The 27,083-nt window shown below is 50.8% G+C and overlaps 1 protein-coding gene across 5 annotated transcripts in view; it reads right to left on the bottom strand.

The window, feature by feature from the left end:
* The window catches only part of GKAP1 (G kinase anchoring protein 1), a 1,031,394-nt gene that overhangs the window by 305,336 nt on the left and 698,975 nt on the right, over positions 1-27,083 (bottom strand). For all 5 annotated transcript variants that reach the window (XM_069625871.1, XM_069625874.1, XM_069625873.1 and 2 more), the window contains one exon: positions 8,068-8,169. In XM_069625871.1, the coding sequence (XP_069481972.1) occupies positions 8,068-8,169 (102 nt within the window). The remainder of the gene's footprint in view (positions 1-8,067; positions 8,170-27,083) is intronic.

Below are 27,083 nucleotides of genomic sequence, written 5' to 3'. Positions count from 1 at the left end.
GAACACAGACCCTCACCGCCCCAGCGAGAATCGAAGCACCCCGACACACCACTTATCCACAGGCGGAGTTGGACAGACCCGCTACCTTCACACCAGAGCTCCCCAGTCTGGGCCGTCGCGGGAGCGCGCTCATACTACATCCGACTGGGGGGCATTGGAGGCAGTACGTTCCAGGTGAGAGGCCCTTGGTCCAGGACTTTTTGAACTAGCCCCCACGAGCGCTGCTTGATTAAAGGCCCCCCATACTCCGCCACAGAGGACACCCGCTCCCCACCGACCACGACCAGCCATCTAGTGGTTTCCCTAACCACGGAAGGGGGGGCCGGGATAAACCCGCTCTCCCACTGGTGCTGAAGCCCTAGAGTTACTTGGCCGGCAGATCCATAGATAGTCATTCCGAAGGCACCTCCCCACCAGGGATAGCTCTGGTTTCTCCTCCTACACGAGTCCCACCGCGTCACACTCTGCCGCAACTAGCACCCCATGAGTTGGAAGGAGGCCCTTTTCAAGTACCAATTTGCGTCCGGAGGGGACAAAATGGCCGCCGGGTGCCCATCAGTGCCGCCCCCCGACCTGGGAGCCATCCAAAATAATATCCAGATGATCTTGGAGAAGATTCGTGGGATTCAGACCGACATGGGAGCTAAGCTGGCTGACCTTACCACTAAAGTCACCACTCTGGAGGACCGCGTGGAGGGAGTCGAGAACAACCAGCTTTCTACGGCGATCCTGGAGACGCAAATGGAGGCCAGGTTTCAAGAGGTGCACCGTCGGGAGGAGGAATTACGGTTCAAGGGGGATGACATGGAAAACAGGGAAAGGAGGAACAATTTGCGTATTTTTGGCCTAGTGGAATCGGAAGGGGAGAGCCCACAGGGACTGGAAGGCAAGGTTCACGATATAAGAATCGTCATGGGGGCGGAGGCCGACACCGAGATTAAGCTCGACAGGGTGCACCGCGCTGGTGGAGGAGGCAGGGGCCCGAGGTCGGTGCTGGCCCGACTACATTATTACAAGGACAAAGCCAGGATCCTGGAGAAAGCAAGGAACTTTGGTGATATCCAATATGGAGACTCTAAGGTGGCAATCTACCAGGACCTCTCAGCCCTCACCCTCGCAATGAGAAAGAAATGCAGTGCCCTTACCAGATGGTTGCAGGGTAAGGGGGTCCGGTATCGCTGGGGGCACCCCTTCTACTTGGCATTCGAGTGGTCGGGGAAAGACACCACCTGGTGACGGAAGAGGACATTCAGCGGGCCACTGGTGATCTGGTGGGCGTCCGCGCCGGCCCATCCGGCGGACCAGGGGGAGAGACCAGGACCCCCCCCCCCCACAGCCCCCGACAGAATGGGGCAACCCAGTGGCAAGACCAGGGTCAAGGGGGCTTGCAAGTTCCAAAAAACCAGGCACTCATCGGCCTCTGAGGATCATCCGAAGTGACAGCAACATCACTTCACCACATGAGCATGAGATTTCCCAGTGATTAGGGCCACTGGGTGTTACGCCGATGGCTCTGTAGGGCCAGTAACCGGGGGTCACATGGAGGAGCGCCACGTTGGCGCCAAGTTGGGCCCGCTGGGTTTTGTGTCTGGTTTCTGTTCTTTCACAATGTTTATTGACTTGTTCGATGGACCCGCACAAGGGTTCCGTGCCTGAGGACACAGGGGGAGGTGGGGGACCTCGAATGCAAGGTCACGCCCCACATATTTGTTTAAAGGTTCATACACGTACATTCTGAAAAGAAGGGCATGGGTTATCCACGCGTTTACACTACCCGGGGCTGGGGTAGAGTCCTTGGTGGTTCGTTGACCGTCCCCGAAGGATATCGGGAACATGGACGAATGCCTCACGATGGAGGGGATGGGGGTGGGGGAAAGGAACAGGGGGGGGGAGAATGACCACCGTAAAGGCCAAAACAGTATCACCTAGAGGGGTCTACAGGGGGGTGGGAGGATTAGCCAGATCAAACAAGAACCTTCTACTTTACAGCAGGCCGCACATAATAATTACGTTACGGTGAGGATAGAGATGGACTCCCTAGACAAAAATAGTTGAAGGCAAGATAGGCACACTCAATGTCAAGGGCCTCAACTCTCAAAACAAGAGGTCACTGACCAGTAACATGTTCCACAAACAACAACTAATGGTGCTGTTCCTCCAAGAAACCGACTACAGACAGGGCAGGGAATCACCCATCAGGGGGAGGGAAATTGGAGCCAATTTCTGGGTCTCCCACAGAAGTTCGAAGAAGGAAGGGGTGGGGATTCTCTTGAGCAAAACATTCAACCTCGCTAACATTGAAACCACAAGAGGCTTTGGGGGAGGTTCCTGGGGATTAAGGGTAGCTATGAAGAGGAGCGCATAACCCTGGCCACCCTCTATGCTCCCAACTCAGGTCAGATAGGGTTTTTGACCCAAATCCTGGGGGTAATGGACGAATGGGCTGAAGGGGTCATGATACTGGGGGGAGACTTCAATCTTATAATAGACCCCAGGCTAGACTGGACGCAAGAGCGGCTGAACCGAAAGGGACAACTAAAGATAACCTAACGATGCAGACCCTTCTGAGGGAACATTACTGGGAGGACGTCTGGCGAGTGGCATACCCGGAACCCAGGGGATACACATTCTGGCCCCCCCCCCACACCACACCTACACCAGAATCGACTTCCTTTTAACTTCTAAAGAGGGGAGTGGGGTAGCTACAGCCTCAAGGGTTGAGGCAATAACGTGGTCCGACCATGAGCTTCTTGTGGCGGACTGGTCGCTCCCCCAGTCCCCCAGATCAGCCCGCTGGCGGTGCAATGACATGCTTCTGAGGGATCCGGTCTTTAGGGACTTCCTGAGAGGCGAAATGGTGGCGTACTTTGAGACGAATGACAATGGGGAGACAGATATGGTGACAGTGTGGGAGGTGGCAAAGGCCACCTTTCATGGTCTCCTCATAGCTGAGTGTTCCAGGTGCAAGCGGGAAAGAGGGCTCATTGAGGCCAGGATACGGACGGAACTTAAGAGCCTGCGGGGCAGGCTTACCCAGGAGGGGGCTGACAGAGAGTCCCTCCTATCGGAAATACGAGAGAAGCGCCAGGCCCTACACACGGTCCTCATAGGGGAGGTAGTCAAGAAACTGAGATACACGCGACAAAGGTACTATGAAAAGGGAGACAGGGTGGGGACATTACTGGCACGTAGAGCCAGGGGTTGTAGACTGGAGAGGAGGGTCGGACCTATTAAAGACAGGGAGGGTAAGGTCCTCAATAAAAAGGCAGAGATAGTGGGCTCCTTTGCAAACCTTTATAGGGACCTGTATGCAAAACAAGGAGGGGAATCGTTGGGGGAGATCCGGGCATTCCTGGAGGAACACCAGCTACCCCGCTTAACGGAGGCTGAATTGCAAGATCTTGAGGGGCACATAGCGGTGGAGGCAGCCATCAAGAGACTTAAAGCAGGGAAGGCCCCGGGGGGAGATGGGTACACTGCTGATTTCTACAAACAATTCCAGCCCATATTGATGGAGCCCTTGGCCAAACTGTTCAACCAAATCCGAAACAAAGAGACGATCCCCCCCCCCCCCCCCCCCACATTTCTACAGGCCCTCATCACGGTAATCCCCAAGCCAGGAAAAGATTTGAGAGTGTGGCTCCTATAGACCCATCTCCCTCTTGAACCTTGATGCTAAAATCTTTGCCAGGATCCTGGCCACTCGCCTGGAGAAATGTCTGCCCCGCCTAGTTCACCCGGATCAGACGGGCTTCATACTAAATAGACAAGCCTCGGACAGCATGCACAAAACAGTCCATGTGCTACATTCAAGGGAAACCCGGGACGAGGGGGTCCTGCTGCTGTCCCTGGATGCAGAAAAGACCTTCGATAGAGTGAGTTGGGCTTTCATGGGGGAGGTTCTCTCGGCAATAGGGATGGGCCAGAGGTGGTTGGGATGGATGGCGGCACTATACTCCGCCACCACGGTCGGGGTGGCTGCCAATGGGATGGAATCAGAGGCCTTCTCCTTGGGGCGAGCAAAGAGACAGGGCTGTCCATTATCCCCCCCTGATATACGCCCTCGTCATGGAACTCTGGGCGATCTCGGTGTGCAACAATGAGGCTATCACTGGCGTTCAGATGGGCAGCTCCCACTGTAAGATCAGCTTGTTCGCCGATGACGCTCTCCTCTATGTCACTAAACCGTCACAGACGATCCCTAATGTGCTGCGGGCATTGGAGCGCTATGGGGACCTTTCGGGGTACAAGGTTAACCTAGGCAAATCGGTGGCTTTCATAGGGAGTCGACTGCCGGAAACCGAGAAGGAGTACGTGGAGGGTCTCCCCTTCCAGTTGCAGAGAGAGGGGTTCTGGCACCTGGGAATCCAAATCACACCTAACCCAACAGACCTCTTCCCGAGCAACTTCACCCCTTTGTGGACAGAGGTCAAGAGAGATGGATAGGTGGGCGGTCTCGGGGTTCTCATGGATGGCACGACTCAACCTGATCAAAATGGTGGTACTTCCCAAATTTCTGTTCCTCTTCCAGATGCTACCCAGTCAGGTGCCTTCCACGTTCCTACATTCAATGAAATGCACCCTGCTCAAGTTCCTCTGGGAGGGAAAGAAACATAGGATGTCCTAACGAGGCCCAAGGAAGAAGGAGGGGTGGGATTCCCAGATTTTGACACATACTACAGGGCTTCCCAGTTGAGGATTCTGGTTGACCATTTTAACCCTGGGTCAGAAAAGCAATGGGTGGCACTAGATAATAGGCTACTCGCACCGGTCACGCTCGACGAGTGGTTATGGGTCCCGAGAGCACGTATCCCTAGGCGGGTTCTGGACCACCCGGTACTGGAGGTTCTATGGTCCGTCTGGAAGGAAGGGAGCTACTACAGATGGCTCACAACCTGGCCCTCTCCATTGAGTTGTATTTGGGCGCCACCGTTCCTGGCCAAAGTGGCAGAGCCTGCCGCCTATCAGAGGTGGTACGAGGCGAGCCTTGTTAGGGCCTGCCACTTGTGGGTGGGAGGGTCCTTCATGCCCCTTCTAGATCTTGAGGAAGCCCTGGGGCTGGGCAAGCTATCACCCTTTTGCTACCTTCAACTGAAGGGAGTTGTCCCCAAACCCTCATGGGGGTGGGGGGGACACCCTCAGGAGGGACCTCACAGACTTCGAGAAAATGATCATTTCCACTCGAGGTTCCAAGGGGGTCATATCCCGTTTGTACAAGCTCCTCTTGCTCTCGATACCAAGGGATCCCCCGCCAGCACGGACACAATGGGAAAAAGACCTGGGCATGGCAATAGATGACAAGAGATGGACTAAAAGGTGCATCCGGGCCCACCGCTCAAAGACCTCCCCCCCCAGTACAGACACCAAGCTCTAAAGGTTTTACACAGATGGCACTACCCTCCGCCGTTGATAGCCAGAATGAGCACGGGCTACGACCCTCACTGTTGGAAATGTCTTAAGGAAAAAGGGGACTACATGCACATGTGGTGGTCTTGTCCAAGGGTGCAGTCATATTGGGGAAAGGTCTTGTCCTTGATCAGGGGGGTGGATGGAGTCACTAGACCCCTGTGCCCCTGGTTGCTTCTCTTTGGCATCGAGGTGGGAGATGACCAGGAGGACACCCAGGGCCACATGCTACAGGTCATGCTTGTGGCGGCCAGGAGCTGCTTGGCCCAGAAATGGAAGAACCCGCACATGCCAGAGGAGAAGGAATGGGTTGTAAAGGTTCGGGCGATATACGACATGGAGTTCCTAACCCATGTCCTGGATGAATCCAGATCTAACATTGAGGAACTCTGGCTCCCCTTCTTTGAAAAATACGAACAGCCGACCTGAGGGGTGAGCCCTTGATCCGCTGACTTGTCCAGGTTCCACGTCAGGAGGAGTTGGGGGACTTTATAGGTACCAATTGTACGAGGCACGCGCCCCCTCATGGGGCGCCACTAAATTGAGCTCTAGACTATGTGTGCACCAGACTATTCGACAGTCCGAGCTTAAAAATGCACAATGCAACCCTGCAAGACAAGTTTGAAATCGATACCTGTTCACTGGCGATGGGGGGTGGGGTTTCAGAAGGGTTATTGACTGAACGTTCTTTATGGGAATGGAATCGAATTGAAATGAGATGTTTGTTGTAGCAACCGAAAAATGCCAATAAAAATTATATTTAAAAAAAGGTGAAATGGTACCAGAGTAAGCCATAGCAACGATCTCCAGCCAAGTGTTTCCCGCAAACAACCACTTAGCACCACTTTTCTGCTAAAGGCATCAAAGGTTTCAAAAATGTTGAACTTGAGGAGTGGTTGACGAAGGCATTTTCATATTCGATGGCACCAAAAGGTTTCAATGGCATGGATAGTGCCATTGGTATCGATGGGGCTGCTGGCGTCAATTACCTCCTCTTATTTTATTTGCGGCTCGTAGCATCCTTCAATGATTCCTCATCGCGTCAAGACCTCAACGGCTCTCAAAGTCGATCTTATCTTCGTCCCAGGCTCGATGGTGCACAGAATTTGGCTCAAGTCCTTTCATTACCAGCTTTTAGAAGGCATGGTAGGAGCATGACTTTTGAGGGTTTTTGTTTTTCAAATATTTTTAGCATTTCTAACCTGAATGCTTCCCATTTGGCAAGAGTGGAGGCATTAGTGAGATAGGATATAGCTCTCTCTGGAGAGAAGTCGGACGAGGAAGTTGAAGTTGGCGACTTATGGTGCCTCTTCTTCGACGAGTGGTGGGAGCCACTCCTCGACCTGGACCTTTTTGCCTTCTTTCTTCGAGGATAGTCGCCTCTCGCATTGTCAGAAGAATGTTTCTTCGACGGGGTAGTCGATGGGGATTTTTTGGAATTTATTTCCCCTCACGCTCCTTCAGAGCCTTTCCGGTCATCGATTCACATTTGGAGCAGGCCAAGGTCTTGTGCTCCACACCGAGACACCACAAGCATACTGGATGCGGATTGGTTATCGACATTTTGGAACCACAGTTCTGACACTTCTTAAACCCGGTCTTCGGGGTAGACTGTGTCGAAGATGAAGACATTTTCGTATCTTTCGCAAAAGAATTTATTGAAGTGCGCCGTAGTTCTCGAAGCGTAAGCTTACACGGAAAAGCATAACTGAAGCCAGCGGGTACTGCGCGCGCTATATGTACCTTCAATGACATCATCCTCAAGACAGAGGCCCTCGAGGGACATTGAGTAGACTGAATCATCGCACATGGATTCCCCACTCCAACCTATGGAATTGGGAGCTGTCTCAAATCTTTAAGTCCTTGGTCTATTTTTACAGTGATTAGTTGGCAATGGTTGGTATTGGGATTTAAGTCCTTCTTCAATGTCTTTGGTCCTTCGATCTTTATTCCTCTGCACCTCCTCCTCCTCTGCACTTCTAACATCATCCTCTCACAGGTATGCCAAGCTCTCCCTGGTCTCGGTAGAAGTCAATTCTATGGTCCTACACAGGTACATGGGTTGGTTAGGTATGTGATTGGGGTTTACAGAGTGGGGAGATGTTTAGAGAGTTGGGTATTATATGTTTCTCTTAGATGGTCGTCCTTGTCCCGAGAGGGGGAGCCTCTCCCCATGAGATCCTCCAGCTGAGTACCACCACCAGTGGGACTATCAGTTAGCAGCCTCACCTCCCTGGCCTCATGGGAAGGGGCTCCCGCACAGGGAGAAGTGACAGCATCTAAGGATTCGCCACAGTGTTCTGATCGAGCACCAACCCCGCCCTCCTTTTGAGTGATACTGCCTGTGGCTGCAGGGCCTGAGGAGCATTAGCTGCGGCTTTAAAAGCATTGTATTTTTAAGTGATGAAAAGGTCCCTCGTGGTGTAGTGCCTAGGAATTTGAACAGATTAAATGCAGAGCATAACCGTTTTAGGTGAAGACATGAATAAACAGTCTGAAAAGGTAATCATTCTTTTAATTTCAATGTACTCAAAGTGTAAAAGAAAGCTTGTTAACTTTAAATAAACTCATAAACCTCCGAAATTGAATGCACTGCATTTATAAAAGGAGCAATGTGAAGAACAAATCAAACACTGTCTGGCAGAAACCTAAAACACCTACCTCCCACTGCTTTACTACTTTTTGAATCTGTTTCATTTCTTCATTTTTCTTTTCCAGCTCTACTTTCAATTGTTCTGTTTTCCCATCTTTCAAAAAACGTTCCTGGGAAAATGAGAAAAGTTCAACATGATGTAGTGCTTGGTAATCACATATCGGTAATACATGGCTGAGGGGGCAATGGTTATTATTGAGTTTTCAGTTCCCTAAAGACCCAACATTTTACATCTGTATAATCGCTGCCCTGCATCCAGAGAACACAACCCACGTAGTGCTAACTGAAACAGAAGAGGCAAAAACGTGCTTAGGTTGCACAGGTTAATTCACACTTTACACATTAGTGCCCGACAGAAAAGCATGAAGCTTGTTAATTAAAAGAGGGAGACAATTCGTGACTTCAATGATCAGTATGGATGAAAACTTTGTAAAGATAATTTTGAATTCTAAGGGCATAGCAAATTCATCATTCAAATAGGTGAGCTCTCCAAGCCAAGTATTTAGAAATGCAGAAGGCAGTCAAAATGTTTGACCACTACGTTTGTAAAGGAAATGAAAACTTATCTGGATTTCCTGCTCCCATACACAAACGGCACCAATAGACCAACCACCAGTTTTATGTTAAGCAGTAGTGAAATGACACTATCCTATGCATGAGGGGGTGGCTGGGTGGGAGGTTTGAAGGAGGGTGAGCTACGCGTTCACTACTTGCATCACCATAGGGAACAAGTTACTTACCTGTAACTATTTTTCTCCAGCATGGGTCTGGCATGGATTCACTTGCTCATGAATAGCCTCTGTAGAAGAAAGAACTGTTTCACTTTCACTAACAACCTGTATTTCTCCTCTAAACCAATCACTGTATTCTGGGTCATAGTGCCCCCTGCCAATGACAGTCCTTTCCCGTAGCCCCTTCTCTGGCAGCGATCTACAGATTTGGTAAGCAGGTAAAGTGGCAGTATGACCAAGAAGAGCAGCAGAGGGGTAGGAGGGAGCGATTGCATGTGAATCCATGCCAAACCCATGCTGGAGAACAATTATTTAACTTGTTCCTTCTCCAACATGGGGTCTGGCATTGATTCACATGCTCGAGAACTAATATATAGCAGTACAGCATACCACAACCACGGGAGGTGGCACGGCTCAACAGAAGCAAATACCCTTAGCCTCTGCTGTAGCACTGCATCGATCGCACTGGTGGAGTGGGCTCTTGGTCGGCCGGGCAGCAGTCAGTTCGCCAACCGATGACAGTGTGTGATGCAGCCAGAGAGCCACCTGGAGATGGAAGTCTTGGACAAGACCTTCCCATGGTTCACAGGACCAAAGTTCATGAACAGTTGAGACGTCTTCCGAAAACTCTTCGTGCATGCCACATAGACCATCATAGCACAAGCAACGTCCAGCGAGTGCAAGGCCCTTCCAGCGAGTGCAAGGCCCTTTCAGCCAGTGACTAAGGCTTCGGAAAATACACAAGTAACACCAAAGGCTTGTTGAGGTGGAATTCCGACGGAACCTTCGGCATGAAAGAGGGGTGCGTCCGCAGCACCACCCTCGATTTGTGGAAAGTCTGATATGGCGGTTTGCAGGATAGGACCTGGATCTCACCCAACCTCCTGGCAGAGGTGATGGCCACAAGGAAAGCCGTTTTCTGCAAGAAGAACCCGAGAGTGGCCTGATTCATAGGCTCGAAGGGGGCCCCCATGAGCCTTGTCAGCACCACGCTGAGTTCCCGCGCTGGGACAGGAGCCTTCACCGGTGGGAAAGATCGAAACAATACTCCGAGGAACTCCTTTACGAGATGGTGGGACCAAAGAGAAGATCTTCCTGAGAGCTGGTGTAGCGGGAGATAGCCGTCAGATGGACCTTGATAGAGTGCGCCAGTCCCGCCTTGACCATGGACAACAAGTATGGCAGAATCTGCGGGGCCGTGACCCTCGGAGGGGTGATCTTCAGCAAACAGCACCACATAGCAAAAATGCTTCCACTTGTGACCGTAGCACTTCAAAGTCAACGACGCTCTGGCCTTGGCAAGGACCTCTCTGCAGTCCGCTGGCCACTCGTATCCTCCAGACTCTAGGGCTGCAGGAGCCAAGCCCTCAGGTTCAGCGATCCAGGGTTGTGATGCAGGTTTGCACCTCCTTCTCTGGTGAGCAGATCTGCGACCACCAGCAGCTTGACCGGAGGCAATGCTGACAGACTGAGAAGGTCTGGGTACCAAATCTGCCTCGGTCATGTGGGGATGAGCATCATCCTGCCTCTGCACTGTTTGAGTTGATTGATGATTCGCAGCAGGAGAGGCAACAGGGGGGTGGGGATGGGACGCATACAGAAACAGGCCTTCCCACAGGAAGGAGAATGAGTCACTCATGCTCCCCGGTTGGTGGAACCTGCTGGCAAACTTCTGGCATTTGGAGTTCGCTGCTGTCACAAACAGATCGATCTGGGGTTTGCCCCACTTGATGAAGATGCGGTCCACCTCATCCTGCCGAAATTCCCACCCGTGGCAACTCCCTGCTGAGGGAGTCTGCAATGGTGTTCTTGACTTCCACCTGTTGAAAAGGGATAAGGAACATCCTCTGTCCGACGGCCCAGTGCCACAAGTCCTGCGCCTCTTTGGAGAGTGCTGGGGATCGAGTGCCCCACCCCCTGCTTCCTGATGTAAAAAATGGTGATGTTGTCCGTGACGATCCTCACCACCTTGCCTTATAGAGATGGGAGAAACGACTTGAGGGCCTCACAACACTGCCTGTAGATACAGGCTGTTGATATGAAGATCCTTCTCTTCCGACAGCCAGAGGAGGCCTCTTGCGTGCAGACGTCCGGTGTGCGATTCCCAACCCTCCAGGGAGGCATCCTTGGTGACCGCATCCTGGTATGGGGAGTTTTGAAACCCTGTAGCTTGGGCGATGTTGGAGCAGATGCGCCACCATGCTATCGCCCAATGGAACTCTGCGTTGAGAGAGATCTTGTCCGTGAAGCTTCCGGACACCTGAATGCAGCAGGTGTCCAGGAATTCCTGTAAGGGTTGCATCTGCAACCTGCAGAGATGGACAAGGTAGATGCAGGACGACATCATGCCTAGAAATGACATGATGACCCGCACTGTGGCCGTCTACACCAGCCATTGCACCTTTCCTTGAATGGCTCCTAGCCTCTCCTCCGAGGAGAGACTGTATTGAGTCTGGCGCCTAGGAACTGCACGTTTGGCAATGGCGTTAAGCAGGACTTCGGATAGTTGACCGAGAAGAACAAGTTATGCTTACCTGGTAACGTTCTTTCGATGGGATGGTCCGACAACGTATTCCATATCTATGACAGTAATCACCAGAGCTGTGCTGCTTCGGAAAATTTTCGACGTCTGCGTCCTGCATTGATGACATCGATAGCTGTCCTCGAGGGCCTCCGTCGAGCCGACGTCACCGGATGTTATAAGTAGGATGCACGACACCCATAGCCTCAGTTGTAGTTTTTTCCCCCAGAACGTGTGGCACCAAACTATTGCCAGTATGACCACAGAAAGCCTTGCGGAAACGTAAGCTGCAATCGCATAAGAAATTCTGTAGCGGGGCAGGTAGGGAGGGAGCGATATGGAATAGGTCGTTGGACCATCCCATCGAAAGAACGTTACCAGGTAAGAGAGTAACTTGTTCTTCGAGGGTATTGGGTCCTCTGACGTATTTCATATCTATGACTCCCAAAGCAGTAGCAACGTATGGAGGAGGGAAAAGAATATAGAAATTTAGAATGTCCAATCAAATTGCAGAGTAAAGGACAGCCTTGCCAAAGGCCAGATCCTGCCCATGGATGGAATCTAGGAAGTAGTGTCATACAAAAGTATGGACCGAAGCCCAAGTGGCTGCTTCACAGATTTTTTGAATAGGAACGCCCCTCTGCAGGGCAGTAGAGGCAGCCATACCCCTGGTAGAATGGGCCTGTAAGCCAACCGGAGGGTCCTTACCCACCAAGCGGTAACATTCAGAAATTGCCAAGATAATCCATCTAGACAAAGTCTGCTTGATAACAGCTTGTCCCAAACACCTTCCAGCGTAACCTATAAAGAGCTGATCGTCCACTCTGACCCGGGACATGCGTGAAATGAAGAAACTTAAAGCTCTCCTAGGATCCAACCTATGGAGCCTCTCTTCCTTACAAGGATGCGGAGGAGGATAAAATGCCAGAAGAACGACCTTCTGGCTTAAATGAAATTCCGAGACAACTTTCGGAAGAAAGGAAGGACGAACTCTAAGGACAACCCTGTCCTTATGAAACATAGTGAAGGGTGGCTTAACTGAAAGTGCCTGCAACTCACTTACTCTGCAAGCGGAAGTGACTGCAACTAAAAATACAGTTTTAAGGGTTAACAGTCTCAAAGGACAAGAATGTAAAGGCTCAAATGGAGCACCCATTAGGAATTTTAGAACAAGGTTCAAGTCCCAACCAGGCACCTGGAAAGGTGATGGCGGAAACACATTAGTGAGCCCTTTGAGAAACTGAGAAATTAAAGGAATTTTGAAATAAGACGAGCGCTTCAATATGGACAGCGCCGCCAGGTAACCTTTAATGGTACCCACTTGGAGGCCCCTGTGGGCCAACGAAAGCAAAATAGACAGAACCACAGGAATGTCACATGAAAAAGGATCCACATGTTATGCTCACCTGGTAACCACAGGGACGCCACCCAGCCGGGTTACTCGCTGGTATGCTTCTCAGCTTTGCCCTGATGTGGTCTGCGGGGAAGGTTCTGCCTTGTGGTAGAATTAGGCGTGCTCTCCGTCCTGCCTTCTTTGCAGGGGCGCATTGTCTTTCATGGGCGAGTGCGGTACAGTTACTTCACGGACACCGGACCGTTTGATATTGTTCTGGTAGGTCTTATTGCTGTTCTTTAGTTTGGTTGCTATCCTGCATGCCTTTCTTTGTTTAAAATGTCTCTTTTTTCTCCCTTAGGTATGCAGAGCTTCAGCGCGGCGAACTGGCTTGGTTGAGCCCCGCTGGTAAACGATGGCGCATTAAGAGCGCTATGATGCGGTAAGTAAGCGCTATGCGTAGCGCTGCAAAATCTTGCCTTTGTTAACCTGTGTTTTCCTTCCTTGTAGGTCGCTGTGTTCTTCAGCGCGAGTGGAATGTCCGGAGTGGTGCCAGCCGAGAGGCGACCAGCCAGGTAAGCCTTTTGAGCAGTTCGTAATTTGTAAATCTCTCTACTGCTTTTTTTAATGTTGCCTCTATCTTCCCCTTTCAGGTCGTTCTGTCCGGGAGGTGTGCAGATTCGAGGAAGCTGTTCTCAGTAGCTGCGAGTGTTTAAAGATTAAGACTGCAGGTAAAATGCTGCTGCTAATGATGTTCCTTTTGTCTCCTTGCAGGTTCTGCTTCTCCGAGGTTCGCGGGAATAGCTGGACACGGTGAGCATCATGTTGCAAGCTGCAAAGTAACGCGAAGCGTGTTGTCTTGCTCGGGTGTGGTTTAAATAGCCCCAACAAAATAGTCCAGGTAAAGTAGTCCCTAGGCTACCACACCCAAAACACTAGACCGCATAGCTTGGTTCTTAGGAACTAAGCTATGTGGATGCCTCCATGTTGGCTGACTATATAATAAAGTAGTTCCCAAGCACATTGTTTTTCATGGTGTATAAGCCTGGCGCCAAAGGTGCTAGGACTGGCCCCATGAGGGCTTTTGAAGAGGATGCCAGGCGCTAGAGGCCCGAGTCCTGACTCCTCCTAGCTAATGGGTTTGCCAGTGGGGGTTTTGGGTGAGGGTCGTGACACCACATTTTTAACCCTGCACCAGTTGCAGAACTTTCTCCAACGGCAACGGTACAGGGACTTGGTCGAAGGCTGTCTGGCCGAAAGCAACACCTCCATCACGTTTTCCGGGAGGTCCCAATCCTTATACCTCAACCTTTCAGAAGCAAAGCGTGAAGGTTGAGGGATCTGACCTCTGGATGGAGAACCCGACCCCCCCTCCCCCTTCCGTGAGAGCAGATCGTCTCGGTAGGGAAGACGACGTGGAGGGCAGATGGACAAGTCGAGAAGGTCCGGGTACCACGTTCTCTGGGACCATGATGGAGCAATGAGGATCATTCGTGCACCGAACCTCCGTAACCTCTGCAGCACTTGCGGGATGACGGGGACTGGAGGAAACGCATACAGCAGTGGGAAGGACCACTCCACCACGAACGCGTCTTCTAAGGCTCCTCTTGGAGGAAATTCCCACAAGCAGAACCTTTCGCACTTCCGGTTGACACTGGAGGCGAAGAGATCCACTTGTGGGGTCCCCCAAAGGGCGAAGATCTCCAGGAGAATCTCCTGAGCCAGCTCCCACCCGTGAGAGATCGTGCTCTGCCTGCTTAGAGTGTCCGCCGTCTCGTTTTCGTCTCCGGCCAGATGAACGGCCAAGATCGAAATTTCCTACTGGATGGCCCAGAGCTGCATTGCCTCCCTGCACAGAGGAAGTGACCCTGCCACACCCTTTTTGTTGAGGTAGTGCATGGCCATTGTGTTGTCCGTCAGAATCAGGACATTCTTTCCTCGCACAGTCGGCAGAAAAGCCTTCAGGGCAAGCCTGACGGCCCTCAGCTCCAACAGATTGATATGGAGTCTGGACTCTGACGGAGACCAACGACCGCTGACTGTCAAGTCGTTGGCATGAGCTCCCCATGCTGTGAGGGATGCGTCCGTCACAATCGTCACCTCCGGCCAGGGTAGCCAAAATGGAGCCCCCCTCATCAGATTGCCATTGACAGCCCACCACAGAAGGTCCTGGGCGACCGAGGGCGGCACCTGAACGGGGTCCGACATCCTGCCGGAGGACTGTGACCACTGCATCTTGAGAGCCCATTGCAGAGGTATCATCCGCAACCTGGCCTCAGGCACCAGAAGAATGCAGGATGCCACGAGGCCGAGCAACCTCAAGAACTCGAACGCTGGGAGACTCTGGGCATGCTGAAACTTGTGCACCAACTGCCGAATGTGATGAGCCCTCACCTGGGGAGGAAAACACTGCCCCAGGGACGTGTCGAGCACTGCTCCGATGTTCTGGAGCCTCTGAGTTGGTGTCAAGTGGGACTTCTTTAAGTTGAGGGAGAAGCCCAGCTTGTGAAGGGAGTGGCAGGTGACTGACAGATGATCCGGGACTTGCTCGGGAGAGCGCGCCCTGATCAACCAATCGTCCAGGTAGGGGTAGACGTGAATCACCCCTTTCCTGAGATACGCTGCCACCACCACCATGAGCTTGGTGAAGACCCTCGGGGCGGAGGTCAATCCAAACGGCAGGACCCGAAACTGAAAGTGCAAGTCACCAACCGCAAACTTCAGGTACTTCTTGTGCTTGGGATGGATCGGCACATGAAAGTAAGCGTCCTTGAGGTTGAGAGACACCAACCAGTCCTGAAGTTGAAGGGCCTGGAGCACTTGATAAAGACCAACCATCTTGAACTTGTCCTTCCTGAGGAGCTTGTTCAAACCGCGCAAGTCCATGATGGGTCTCAATCTCCCGTCTTTCTTTGAAATCAAAAAATAAGGGCAATACCATTCCTTGTTCCTCTCCGCTACAGGCACCAGTTGTATGGCACCTTTCTCCAGCAGGGATTGTATTTCCTGCGCAAGGAGCGGATCCAGACTCTTCAAAGAGAGATTCCCTGGTGGATTGTCGTGAGGCCTCTGCCGGAAAGGAAGACAGTAGCCGTGGGCTATGATCTCCAGAACCCACACATCTGAAGTAATGGCACGCCACTCTACAAGATGCTGCGCCAGCCTTCCTCCAACTGGCGAACCATGGGACATGGCCTCACGACTGAGCTGAAGTGGCAGTGAAGAGGGCAAAGAGGCAACTGCCCGAGCGGCCTTGGCACCTCGACTACCCCGTTTTCCACCTCTGGTACTCTCTACGGCGACCCTTTGACTTGCAGCTCCTCTTGATTTGCCAAAGGATGAGTAATATCAAAAGGAACCTCCCCTCCATTGCTGTCCTCTAGGACGAAAAGGCAGAGGTAGGCGAACTGCAGCGCTCAACGACTTCGCTGCAGCTTTGGAGGTCTGCAACCTCTCTAGGCTGTCAACCTTGCTGCCAAAAAGATGTTCACCATGAAAGGGCATGTTGAGGAGCCGGGCTTGCACATCCGGAGCAAACCCCGACTTCCGCAACCACGCAAACCTGCGTATTACGGTGCTCGTCGCCATGGACTGGCTGACAATCTGCCATGTCCAGACCTGACTGAATGGACTCGCACATGGCATACTTGCCATCCTGCACAATACCAAGAAAACCATCCCGTTCCTCCCCTTCGGGAATATGTTCAGCCGCTAACGAAATACAGTTCCACAGAGTGTGCGTGAAACTTGACAAGGCGCACACACAGTTGGCTGCCTGTAAAGCCATACCCCCTGAAGAAAACACTTTCTTTGCCCAGCCATCAAAACGCTTGTCGTCCCTATCAGGATACAACGCCTGCTTTGCTGGGTCCGTAGCCGCCTGCACCACCAAACTCTCTGGAGTGGGGTGCGTGGTCAAGTAGCAGGGGTCACTACTGGCTGGGCGGTATTTTCGCGGCAAAGACTTGCTCACTGCCGCAAGACTCTCCGGAGCAGTCCAAGCTGCTGCAACCCTTTTCTGCAAGGCCATATGGAATGGCAGTACCGGGTCAGTTGGTGGACCTTCGTCGAGGATATCCTCGAAGTCATCCTGCAGAAAATCCACAGGTATTCCGTGACCCTCGACATAAGGCGCCGGTACGAGAACTCGGCAAGGGTTCCAGGCTCAGGCCTACAGAACTCCACCTCCGGAGAGGTGTCCAGACCACTGGCATCGTGCAACGACTGACGTAGCTCTTCAATCTGGCTATGACCAGACAAAATCTCGTCAGGTACCTCCTCAGGAACCATACCTTCATCAGACCCTTCATCCACCTCAGAAATATAATCCAGGGGCTGGAATGAGGGCACAGAAAAAGGGACAAAGACATTTTTAGCCTTGGCCAGAGCCTTTCTAGGGGGTTTCACTGTGCCACGGGGTACCTCCGACAAAGCAGCCTCGAAAGATGTCGAGGGCGTCGAGCCGACCACTTCGACACAGTCCTCGAGGGCAGAGGCCCGAGCGTGTCCTTCGACAGCCTGGGCGCCAATGGCGTCGACGGCTTCCTCGGAGGCAGAGCCTCGAGAGAGTCCCTCGACGACCTCGGCGCCGATGTCTTCTTCGAAGACCTTACAGGCACAGACGGTCTCGAGGGCATCGAGGACGGGGACCTGGAAAGGGCATGTCTAGAGCGACCACCATCCTTGTCCTACCAGGACCTCGAAGGTGCCCGGTGATCGCGACGACCGCTCGAGCCCGAAGGCGTGCGAGTGGCGTCTCTAGCACGGTCACAGCCGGCGTCTTTCGATGGTGCGGACGGACCGGAGTCCTGCGACTGAAAAATCGCCAACATCTCCTGCCGAAATTAATCCCATTCCGCAGGAGTGGAATGCTTGTTGGGACAAGCTACCCGCCGACGGGCGGTGTCCTCGGACGAGGAAGGTGACTGATGCCGGCGCTTCAGTGAGTGCCTCGAAGAGGCAGAGGAATGGCGGGACGCCGACGATGCAGAGAGTCGCCCCTCGAATCGTCAGTCGAAAGCCCAGTGGATCTCGACTTCTGGGGCTTGGCCACCTTACCTACAGAAAGCTTCTTCTTACGCTCCCGCAAGGCCTTCGATGTAAGCGACTGGCAGTCTACACAGTCATCCGTTTCGTGGTCCTCCCCGAGGCACCAGAGACCAGCGTTGTGCGATTCTGTCAACGACATCTTGGACCTGCAGTCCCGACACTTCTTCCACCCCGCGGCTGGGTTTTAAGAAGATGAAGACATCATGGAAATCTTCACAACTAACAGGTTCGAAGAACCGAAAGAACAGAACGCAGAAGAAACGAGGCGCGCCGAGATCTCCGAAGCGAACAAATTCATGGAAAAAAACGGAACTGAGGCTCTGGGCGTTGTGCGTCCTACTTATAACATCCGGTGACGTCGGCTCGACGGAGGCCCTCGTGGACACCGTATCGACGCAGAAAATGTTCCAAAGCAGCACAGCTGTGGTGATTACTGTCATAGATATGGAATACGTCGGAAGTCCCAATCTCCTCGAATCCAAGATCCGTCAGTAGCTGGACAGTCGTCTCCATATGTTCGATGGACAGCTCCCGCGAGCAGGCGCGAATCAGCCAGTCGTCCAGATACGGGTATACGTGTTTGCCCTGTAGAAGCAGGTGGGCTGCCACTGGTGCCAGGCATTTCGTGAACACTCTGGGGGACGACATCAAGCCAAAAGGGAGGGCCTTCAACTGGCAGTGCAGTCCCTAAACTACAAAACGTAGAAACTTTCGATGTCTGAATGTCAACGTCGAAATAGGAGTCCTCCAGGTCCAACAATGTCAAGAAGTCTCCTTTTTCCAGTTGCCAGAGCTTGTGTTGCAATTTGACCATCCTGAACTTTTGGGACTTTAGGTATTTGTTCAGACGTCGTAGGTCTAGGACGGGCCTCCAGCCCAGTCTTCTTTTCGACTAGAAAGTATCTGGAAATAGGCTCCAGAGCCCCAGAGCTGTAGGAGACCCAGGTCCATCGCCCCTTTTCGCAGCATGGCTCGAAAGCATGGCTTCCAGAAGCTGAGGTATGTTCTGCTCCTGACTGGGAGCCGGAGGGATCCACGGACACCTGCGTTGGAACTACACGGTGAGAGCGACCAGCATCCATCTGTCGGTGGTGATCTTTCTCCACTCGCTGATGAAGCACGTCAGCCGGCCTCCCACCGAGGTGCACGAGTGGGGGCCCGACGTCCCGGTCGGTTCAGGCTTGCTCAGGCACCGGTGTCCTGCACTGCGGGCTTCAGCAAGGCTGCATTGAGGATCTGGAAGGCTGTCGATACGATGTGGCAAACCCTTTTGAAGACCTGCTCGACTTTTCCCTGGAGGAGCAAAAAGACTAGCAGTGCTGCTGGAGAGTGCCCAGGGAACGGCCCGTCTCTGTATCCATGACCGGGAGTGACTCGTCAATGGCCTTCCCAAACAGATTCTCTCCGAAGGGCATACCCAGCACCTTCGCTTGGACCTCCTGAAGGAAATTAGTGGGTTTCATCCAACCATGTTCACGAAGGCAGACACTGTTCCCCCATTTGCCAGAACCCTGTGTCAGAGACATCCAAAGTCACTGTGATGGCGTGATCCGATGCCACTTCCCCTTCCTGGAAGAGAGCGATGCCCTCCATCTTTTTATCGTCAGGGAGGAACTCCAGGATCGGCCCCAGCTTGCATCTCGCCTGGTGGGGAACACCCTATGTGGAGCATCCAAATGTGGTGATTCACCGCCCGCTGCAACAATGTGTTCGTCATCATCCGTCGTGGCCGTATCCATCACTGTGTCTGGGTCCGCAGGCGGGAAAAAGGGATCCGACGTGGTGGAGGCGGCTGAAATAGAGGCGTTGGATGACGCTTCCTCTTCTTTGCTGGAGGCTGATCGGGGACCTGGGGGACCACAAGTACCAGAACCAGAGGCATCCTCATCTGTATCTCTGACAAGTTGTGTAGAGTCGACAGAATATCCAAGGAAATGTCCCTCGACTGGGAAGGCAAAACAGGAAAACTAGGCCCTGCGCCGTTGTCGCCATTGTCCTCTTCAACGTCCTCGTGGACCATATGCAAGGACTCTTGATCTTTGTCATTCGTGGACGAGACCTTCATGGTCTGGGCGATGGACTGGGAGGGCTGTTTGGGGGCCTCCTCAACCGCCTCCCCTCCCTCCAGCCCCCCTGAGAGTCTTGAACCGGGACCTGAGCCGGTTTCACCCCATCTGGCGTGCCTGCAGACGTTGTCAAAGTCACTCCGGCAGTGTTGCACCTTGGGGGCAGGGATACTCTGAGCTGTGGGAGCTCACCTTGTAGGATCAGCGCCCCTAATTGTCGTGGTAGTAGTAGTGGTAGTAATAGTCGCCAACGAGGTCTTAGCCTGTGCCGATTGAGCCTGCTTGGGCTGCTCGGCTTTCTTATCGTCGTCTGCGGCTTCTCGGATTTCTCACATAGTTTAGCCCGGTTAGATGACTTCCTCTTTGAAGAGGAGCTTGATGGTAGGCTGGCAATGGAGGAGGAAGGTGATGCTGATCGTGCCCTATCCAACTTGGGAGCCGCTTCCGCGATGAACCCGGTGGACTCTGACTTGAGGCTCTTGGCCTTATGGTGGGCGCCCACATATGAGGCACCCTCAAAGGACTTAGACCATTCCCCGGACCGGCCGGTCCTGGGAGGGGCATGACCCTGCTCAAGCACGGGTCAGGCCTTAGCGTTAAGCCATGCAGTCAGCCTACTATGACTGTTCTTCGTCGTTTTCTTGGAGATACCAAGGGATGGCTCACACTCTACCTCCTTGTGGTCCGGGTTTAGGCCGTAGAGTCATCGAAGGTGCTTGTCCTCCACAAACACATTCCGTAGCCCGCATTTGGTGCAGGGCCTGAAGAGGGACCTTCCCTTCCCTCCTCCTCCTCCATCATGGCCGGAGGGACCGAAGTGGGCCCAAGAGGCCTTGTAGAATCTTTGATGGATCTTTGCCTTTGAGGGGCGTAGAACTTCATCGACAACGGGTCCCAGCTGTCGGCAGATGAAGAAAAGGAGCACAGGTTTCTTTTAAACAAAAATAGAACTTTTTTCTGTCGAAAACACAAACAAACGGGCAAATAGCTTGAGGACTCCCAACACTGAAGTGTGCAGTAAAAATCTGAAGATGGCTGCCAGAGGAGGGGCTTAGGGAGAGGACCGCCATTAAAGGGTGGCAATATGACCCAGAGGACAGTGAATGGTTTAAAGGAGAAATACAGTTTAAGTGAAAGTAAAACTTTTCGTTTATTGGGGATTCCCAGCCTGATGAGGCATATTCATGAGCATGCCAGACCCCATGCTGGAGAATACTAGATATATCAAAGTGCAGCAGGAGTGTGCCACAGAGAGGTTTAAGAGACCTTAATTTTTGCTGTTCTTGGTACAATAGATTATATGCGAAACTATCCAGTCTCTTAAACTGGGTTTGATCGTATACACACCCAACGTGCCCCTCTTTTCCTCCTTGAAACGCTGAATACTGAAATACTATAAAAATGCCAGGCAAATTACGCGCCAAAGAAAATAATTATAATTTGCAGAACAATGTCCCTACAAGAAAGACCAAGCTTCCTCTGCTATCCGGTCTCGTTCTAAGGGTCATAAATGTATCCCCCAGGTGATTTGCTCCCCACGAAAAACTGCATTAAAAAAATAGGGGTGTTGGCACCATTACATCCTTTTTTGCTGTGGAACCAGCGGCACAATCTATGTTAATACTTCAGGATAGTGCTACAAATCCACCTCAAAAGGAAAATGGTAAAAGCAACAATAGGGTGAATATCACTGACCCCTCACTTGAGGGCATTGATAATAATTCTCTATTGGCTCTGTGTTATACTCTGAGCGATACTCTTGCAGATAAATAATCAGGTTTGGATGTACTTGAAGGAGCTAGAAAAAGTTTGCGAAGCATGACTGAAAATTCAGTGCATGACACTGCACCTGTGGAATCTTTCGAAGATAATAGCGCTCAAAAGACTGTCAGTTACACCTAACCCGATTCCTGTGAGTGAGGAGTCTAGCATCTCAAACACAGTCCCTAATGCAAAGACGTTGCTTGATGATGTGCATGCACAGCGATCACTACTATAGTACGCAATGAAAGTATTGTTCCGCCCGAGTGGGAAAATATTGGATGAGATCACGCAATCATCTAACACAAATTTGATTCCAGAGGACGGAGATAAAGATCTAGACATACTTACTGACTTTTCTTGAATACAAGCACACTGTCCGGCACATCAGCAGCAGGGAAGCACATCCACATCGGACTTAAGACCCGAGAATGTAAATCTAGTAAGTCTTGTTCACGTGGAACAGGACAATGTAGTAAGTGAAACATCTACCATATTCCAAACTAGGAGACAGCGAAACCTAAAGAAACGTAAAAACCGTCAGGCATATTGGCATCCCCCAGGAACAAGTAGTAATGGTTTGTCAGAAGAAAGTAAACATAACAGAACCTAGCCCATTTAAGAATAATAAGAGAAGTACAAAGAAGAAAAATAATGTAAGATCCATAGGTATTCTAACAAGTTGGCCGATAAGTGACAGAAGTAAATACAAGCTTGAAGAGAATACACTTAGTGAGCAACCTGACCTCGATCCTATTACTACCTTTGCACATGCACCTTTAGCAAAGCTTTTAACACCAGCCAAAATTGGCGAGATGCTGCCAGTCAGATCCTCTGCTACAATAAGGAACGATAAAGAAGAGTTAGTTAAGGAGATAGTAAATACAGGGCCAATATTGCTTGCTATCAAGCGCATATCACAAGGCGTAACAAAATCTAAGCCCCATATTAATAGATCTGACTGCCTAACTTTAACTCGTAAGACCCTACCTCGGGGAATTTTAAACACAAAAGATTTTTAAAAACGTTGAGCCGATCAAAAATACCTCGCAAGACAGCGCATATATGCAGCTCTTTCTTTCAGAGCTAGCACAGGCCCCATTCCGGGACGCCGGTCTTGCTACAGTTCGCCCCGACTTTGTGCAGGGCGAATCAGACGGAAATTACACCTGAGCTACCCAGCCTTGATGACTTCTCTCCTGGCTCCTTTTTCTTCAGCCCTCCTCCAGAATTGGGCTCATTTCTGCAATTAGCTCCAGGTTCGACACACTCGGACTTCTACTGGACCTCGCACTCAGTACACCAGGGGTCCCTTATTTGTTTCCAGGGGCCGCCCGCCCACATCACGGCTGCCCCTACTACCAACGCCCAAACAGGCTACGCCTGTGTCTCCATTTGCCCTATGATGAAACCCCCTGTGTTCATCTGCTCCCACTCCAAGCACGACCAGTGAGTTTCTTGACTTCTTTGGCCTCAGAAGAAGGCTACCATCTTCTGCCGAATCGTCAGCAGCACATTGACCCAGATTCTCCATGGGCTTTATTTAGTGCCACATTTTCATTCCTAACATCATACCCAGACGTAGACCAAATATGAGGTCAGACTTCAGCCGGGCATAGGAGACCTACTATCAACGTCTCCTCCATTTGTACTTTTATCCTGTGTTTGCTACACCTAATGGCATGGGACATTCCACTTACATGCAAGTTGTCTGTTAAATGTATAAGTGGTTGATCCACACCCTATGTCATTTGTAATTATGTTATAGTGAATTTCTAACTATGTGTTTGTTTACCACAATGGACATCATGTACTGCAATGTATATAAAAAAACTTAAATTCTGTGCATAAAGAAAAAAGCATCAGCTAACTAATAATTAAAAGCTGAAATTCTTATATGAGTTTGAGATATGCGTTTGTCAGCAGCAAGCATGCCGCTTCCAACAATGGTTGCCCAAATTGTATGGGCACCCTAAAGGGTCTAAAAACCAGTGTGCACTTGATTCATTTTGTGCCCTCCTTAGATTCATAGAGGGTAGGACAACCCCCTTGTTATAGATCAAACATACTCGCCATCAATTTAGCAGACTCTACTGAAACTGCTAATTTGGTAAGATCATATAAAAGCAGATATTGCAACCTTGGTTATGAACTGGGTGCAGCAGTGGAAACTGCCTCCACCGACGCCCAGGCCCAGGTTACGACAAACCTGTGGGAGACCTTGAAACCGGCTAGCAATAAAACAGGGAAGAAGCGTGAGCCCAACACTATAAGAAAACATTTTGGGAGTTTTTACTTGGCTAATCCAGAATAGTATACAAAAGGATGTGCCTGAAAATTGAAATTGGATAATAAACTCATGAAATACTTGAGGTTTCACTCAAGGCTTGTTAAAGTTGTTATTGCAGAACAATGCATTTCTTTTGCAGCAATACTGGCTGCTCTGAGCTCAACATAGATGGAGATCAAATTTTCCAAATTCTAGCCAAAAAGGGACCTAGAGGGCGCTTGTATGGGGGACTAATCATTGGCGTGAAACATATAAAGGCTATAAGAATTGTGCCTAGAAGAGAAAATCCATCTATGTTGGCTGTGAGAATGTGCCTCCTGAATAGCATTGAGAGGGTTACAATTGTGAATATCTATAATCCACCAGGCCTCCAATGTACGGAAACTATTTCGGAATCCGTTGTGGAGGCTATTTGCAACATCAACACCCCAAGAATGCAGGAGTCAATAATCATAATAATCATAGGTGGAGACTTTAATGCTCGATGTAACCGCAAATACGAGATATCTGAAACTGATTATTTAAACTGTAGACCTGAAATGACCTCCGATATTGCCACACAAAATAGTAATGCATGGACCGAGACTTTGATGGAGTGGAACTGTTTTATGCTTAATGGACGAGTGATTGGTGATGAGCCTGGGAATTGCACATGAAAAATAGGGTCCAAGGCCTCGACCTTAGATTACTACTTCTGTAACAATTTTACCATACTTCATGTCAGGTGGTTGGGGGTGTGTTGCAATGTCATGCCTGCCTGCCCCCGGGGAACCAGACCAGGTCCAGCCACCCCGGAAGCAGGCATCACGTTATTTTGAGCAAGCCCAAAAACCCCTGCTAGGGGCTGCTTGGGTGCGGTCCTGGGGCCTGTGGCGCGAGGCTCATATGGAAAGTCAGTCCTGGCGCCATAGGCGCCAGGCTCAGAGTAGAACTTACCTGATGCAGACCATGCTGCAAGCTCCAAGCCAAATAAGGCTTGGAAGGGACTATTTTACCTAGGACTATTTTTTTACTCGGGTGGGACTGGGGAGGAATACTTACCTGGGACTACTTTGGAGGCTATTTAAACCACGCCCGAAGAGCAGCACACGCTTCGCGTTATTCTGCATCTAGCAGCGTAACGCTCACTGTGTCTGCAAGCCTGCATCCAGTCTTCTGCCACGTCCGCCTCGAGTCTGCAGCTCCTAGAAAAAGGGAGGAACAGAAGAAGAGGTTAGATAGAATAAGAGCAAAACCTTCGATCCTTACCTGAATTTCGGATCCACCGCGCCTTCGAGCTGGAAGAAAGAAGCATTTTACGCGCGCCGCCTCGTCTGCTGCAGCACCGCGCTGAACTCACCGGCCTTCACAGCATCCTCACGATCCACCGCATCCTTCTGCACGTTCCCGCCGCACTCTGGCACCTGAGGGGAACACAAGAACAGCAAAGGTGAGCCAAGGGAATAAACAGAGGCAATAGTAACTATCCCCATAGACTTACCTGATTACCGCCGGGGGTACTATTCCTCTTCACGGGTCGGCGCAGTCTCCATTGCATCCTCGCCGTACCCCGGCCCCTAAGGGGAACAAAAGGACAACAAGGTGAGACAAAGGGACAAACTAGGGGAACTCTTCTCACCACAATAGACTTACCTAATTTTATCGCTGGAGGCATTATTCCCTGAAGTTCATATTTTCTCTCCACACCTGAATAAGGGAGTAAGCAACAGGTTACATTCTGGCCTTATTTTATTGAACTGTGTAGGATAAGCCAAATACTTACCTGAACTTCGTCAGCTACAACGAGAAACTCTTCGCTGTGGTCAAGCTGCAAACTGCAAGGAATCGGACAAGAGTGAAAGTCAGACATGTGAACTCTTACAAACTACATACTTTTCGGAGTCAATATTGTCCTGGAACTCACCAATTCCTTCAAACCAGTGAAGCAACTGGTTATCAACGGGCCCCTGCGCTCAATGCAGGATGGAGAACTCATCTTTTCAAACCATCAGGTGAGACTATAAGAGAGGACATCAAAGGTGATCTGTGGGGAGAACAGCGGGGGTGGGGGGAATTACGCTCAACTCCACGGGTGGTTAATCCCCTTTCTCCATTTGCAGAAGAATATTCCTACGGGCCAAGCAAATGAAGCTAGGTGGGCCAGTCCAGTCCATCATCTCGGCCCTACGCGTCACATTGGTGGAGACCGCAGCTGTCCAGTTCAGATCGACGCCTCTGTGGGAGCCAGGTGAGCGTAACAGGCAATGAGTTATGTGATCATTCCATCGTTAACCTTATTCTGGTGGGCAGGAATCCGCACAATGACCAATGCTTGGTAGGCGACCTTGAAATCAATTGTGGGGGAAATAGAATCATCTGGATAAAAATCAGGAGATTTGCTATATCAGAATCAGTAGTTGTGCTGGATCAAGTGGCATGTTTAAATGCTGATGGAATAGATGCCTGAATAAGAGAAAATATGAATACGTTGACTGTCCAGAAAGGGTTTTACACACTCTTGTACAATCAAAGTGGTAAACACTATGACAAAACTGTAAGGGATGCAAAAAGGCTATGAGAAACAAGCTCCTACCTATCAAGATAGTTGCCTTATCGCCATATGATGCATTACATACATCTTCCCAGGTAAAAAACAAGTATAGGAGATGGGTTAAGGGGTGGCTCTTTTCTCAAAGAAACGCTCAATTCCAGTACTTAATATCTGTGGGTAATACTAAAGACACGAGAAAGATGTGGAGATTACTTGGGTCATTTAATTGCCCCAAGGCCAAGCAAGTAACATGTGGCATTGGGGAGCATGCCTGGGTAAATTACATTCGTGAAAGATTTAAGTAAACCAACGATCTCATGATTGTAGAAAATCGCCTTAGAGGAAGATTTAACATGATTTTCGACTGGGAGGATGTTGAAGTAAAAATTCACAGACTTAAAAGAATCTCAAGCTTCAGGCCCCAATGGCCTCTCCAATGCTGTCCTGAAGAGTTCCCCTTTTGGGCAGAATTATTATATATACTCTATACCAAGGTCTGTGAAGAGGGGGAATATCCCCTCCTCCTGACATAGTTCTATATTGGTCCCCCATCTACAAGAAGGGCAAGAGATCTCTGCCTGAGAATTTCAGGCTTCTTGCGATGTTCGATGTCTCAGGGAAAGTCTTTGCCTCATTGATATTGGATGGGCTGAAAAGGTGGGTATGATCCACAAATTTGCTGGACATGTTTCGGATGGGATTCAGGAGGGGCTTGAGCATGACCCATTGCCTATGGCTGTTGG

The sequence above is a fragment of the Ambystoma mexicanum genome, chromosome 6p (genome assembly GCF_040938575.1).
Source record: "Ambystoma mexicanum isolate Mex_15411 chromosome 6p, UKY_AmexF1_1, whole genome shotgun sequence".
Lineage (NCBI taxonomy): Eukaryota > Metazoa > Chordata > Amphibia > Caudata > Ambystomatidae > Ambystoma > Ambystoma mexicanum.
The sequence above is the reverse complement of the archived record's forward strand: the minus strand, read 5'-3'. Positions and strand labels throughout refer to the sequence as shown.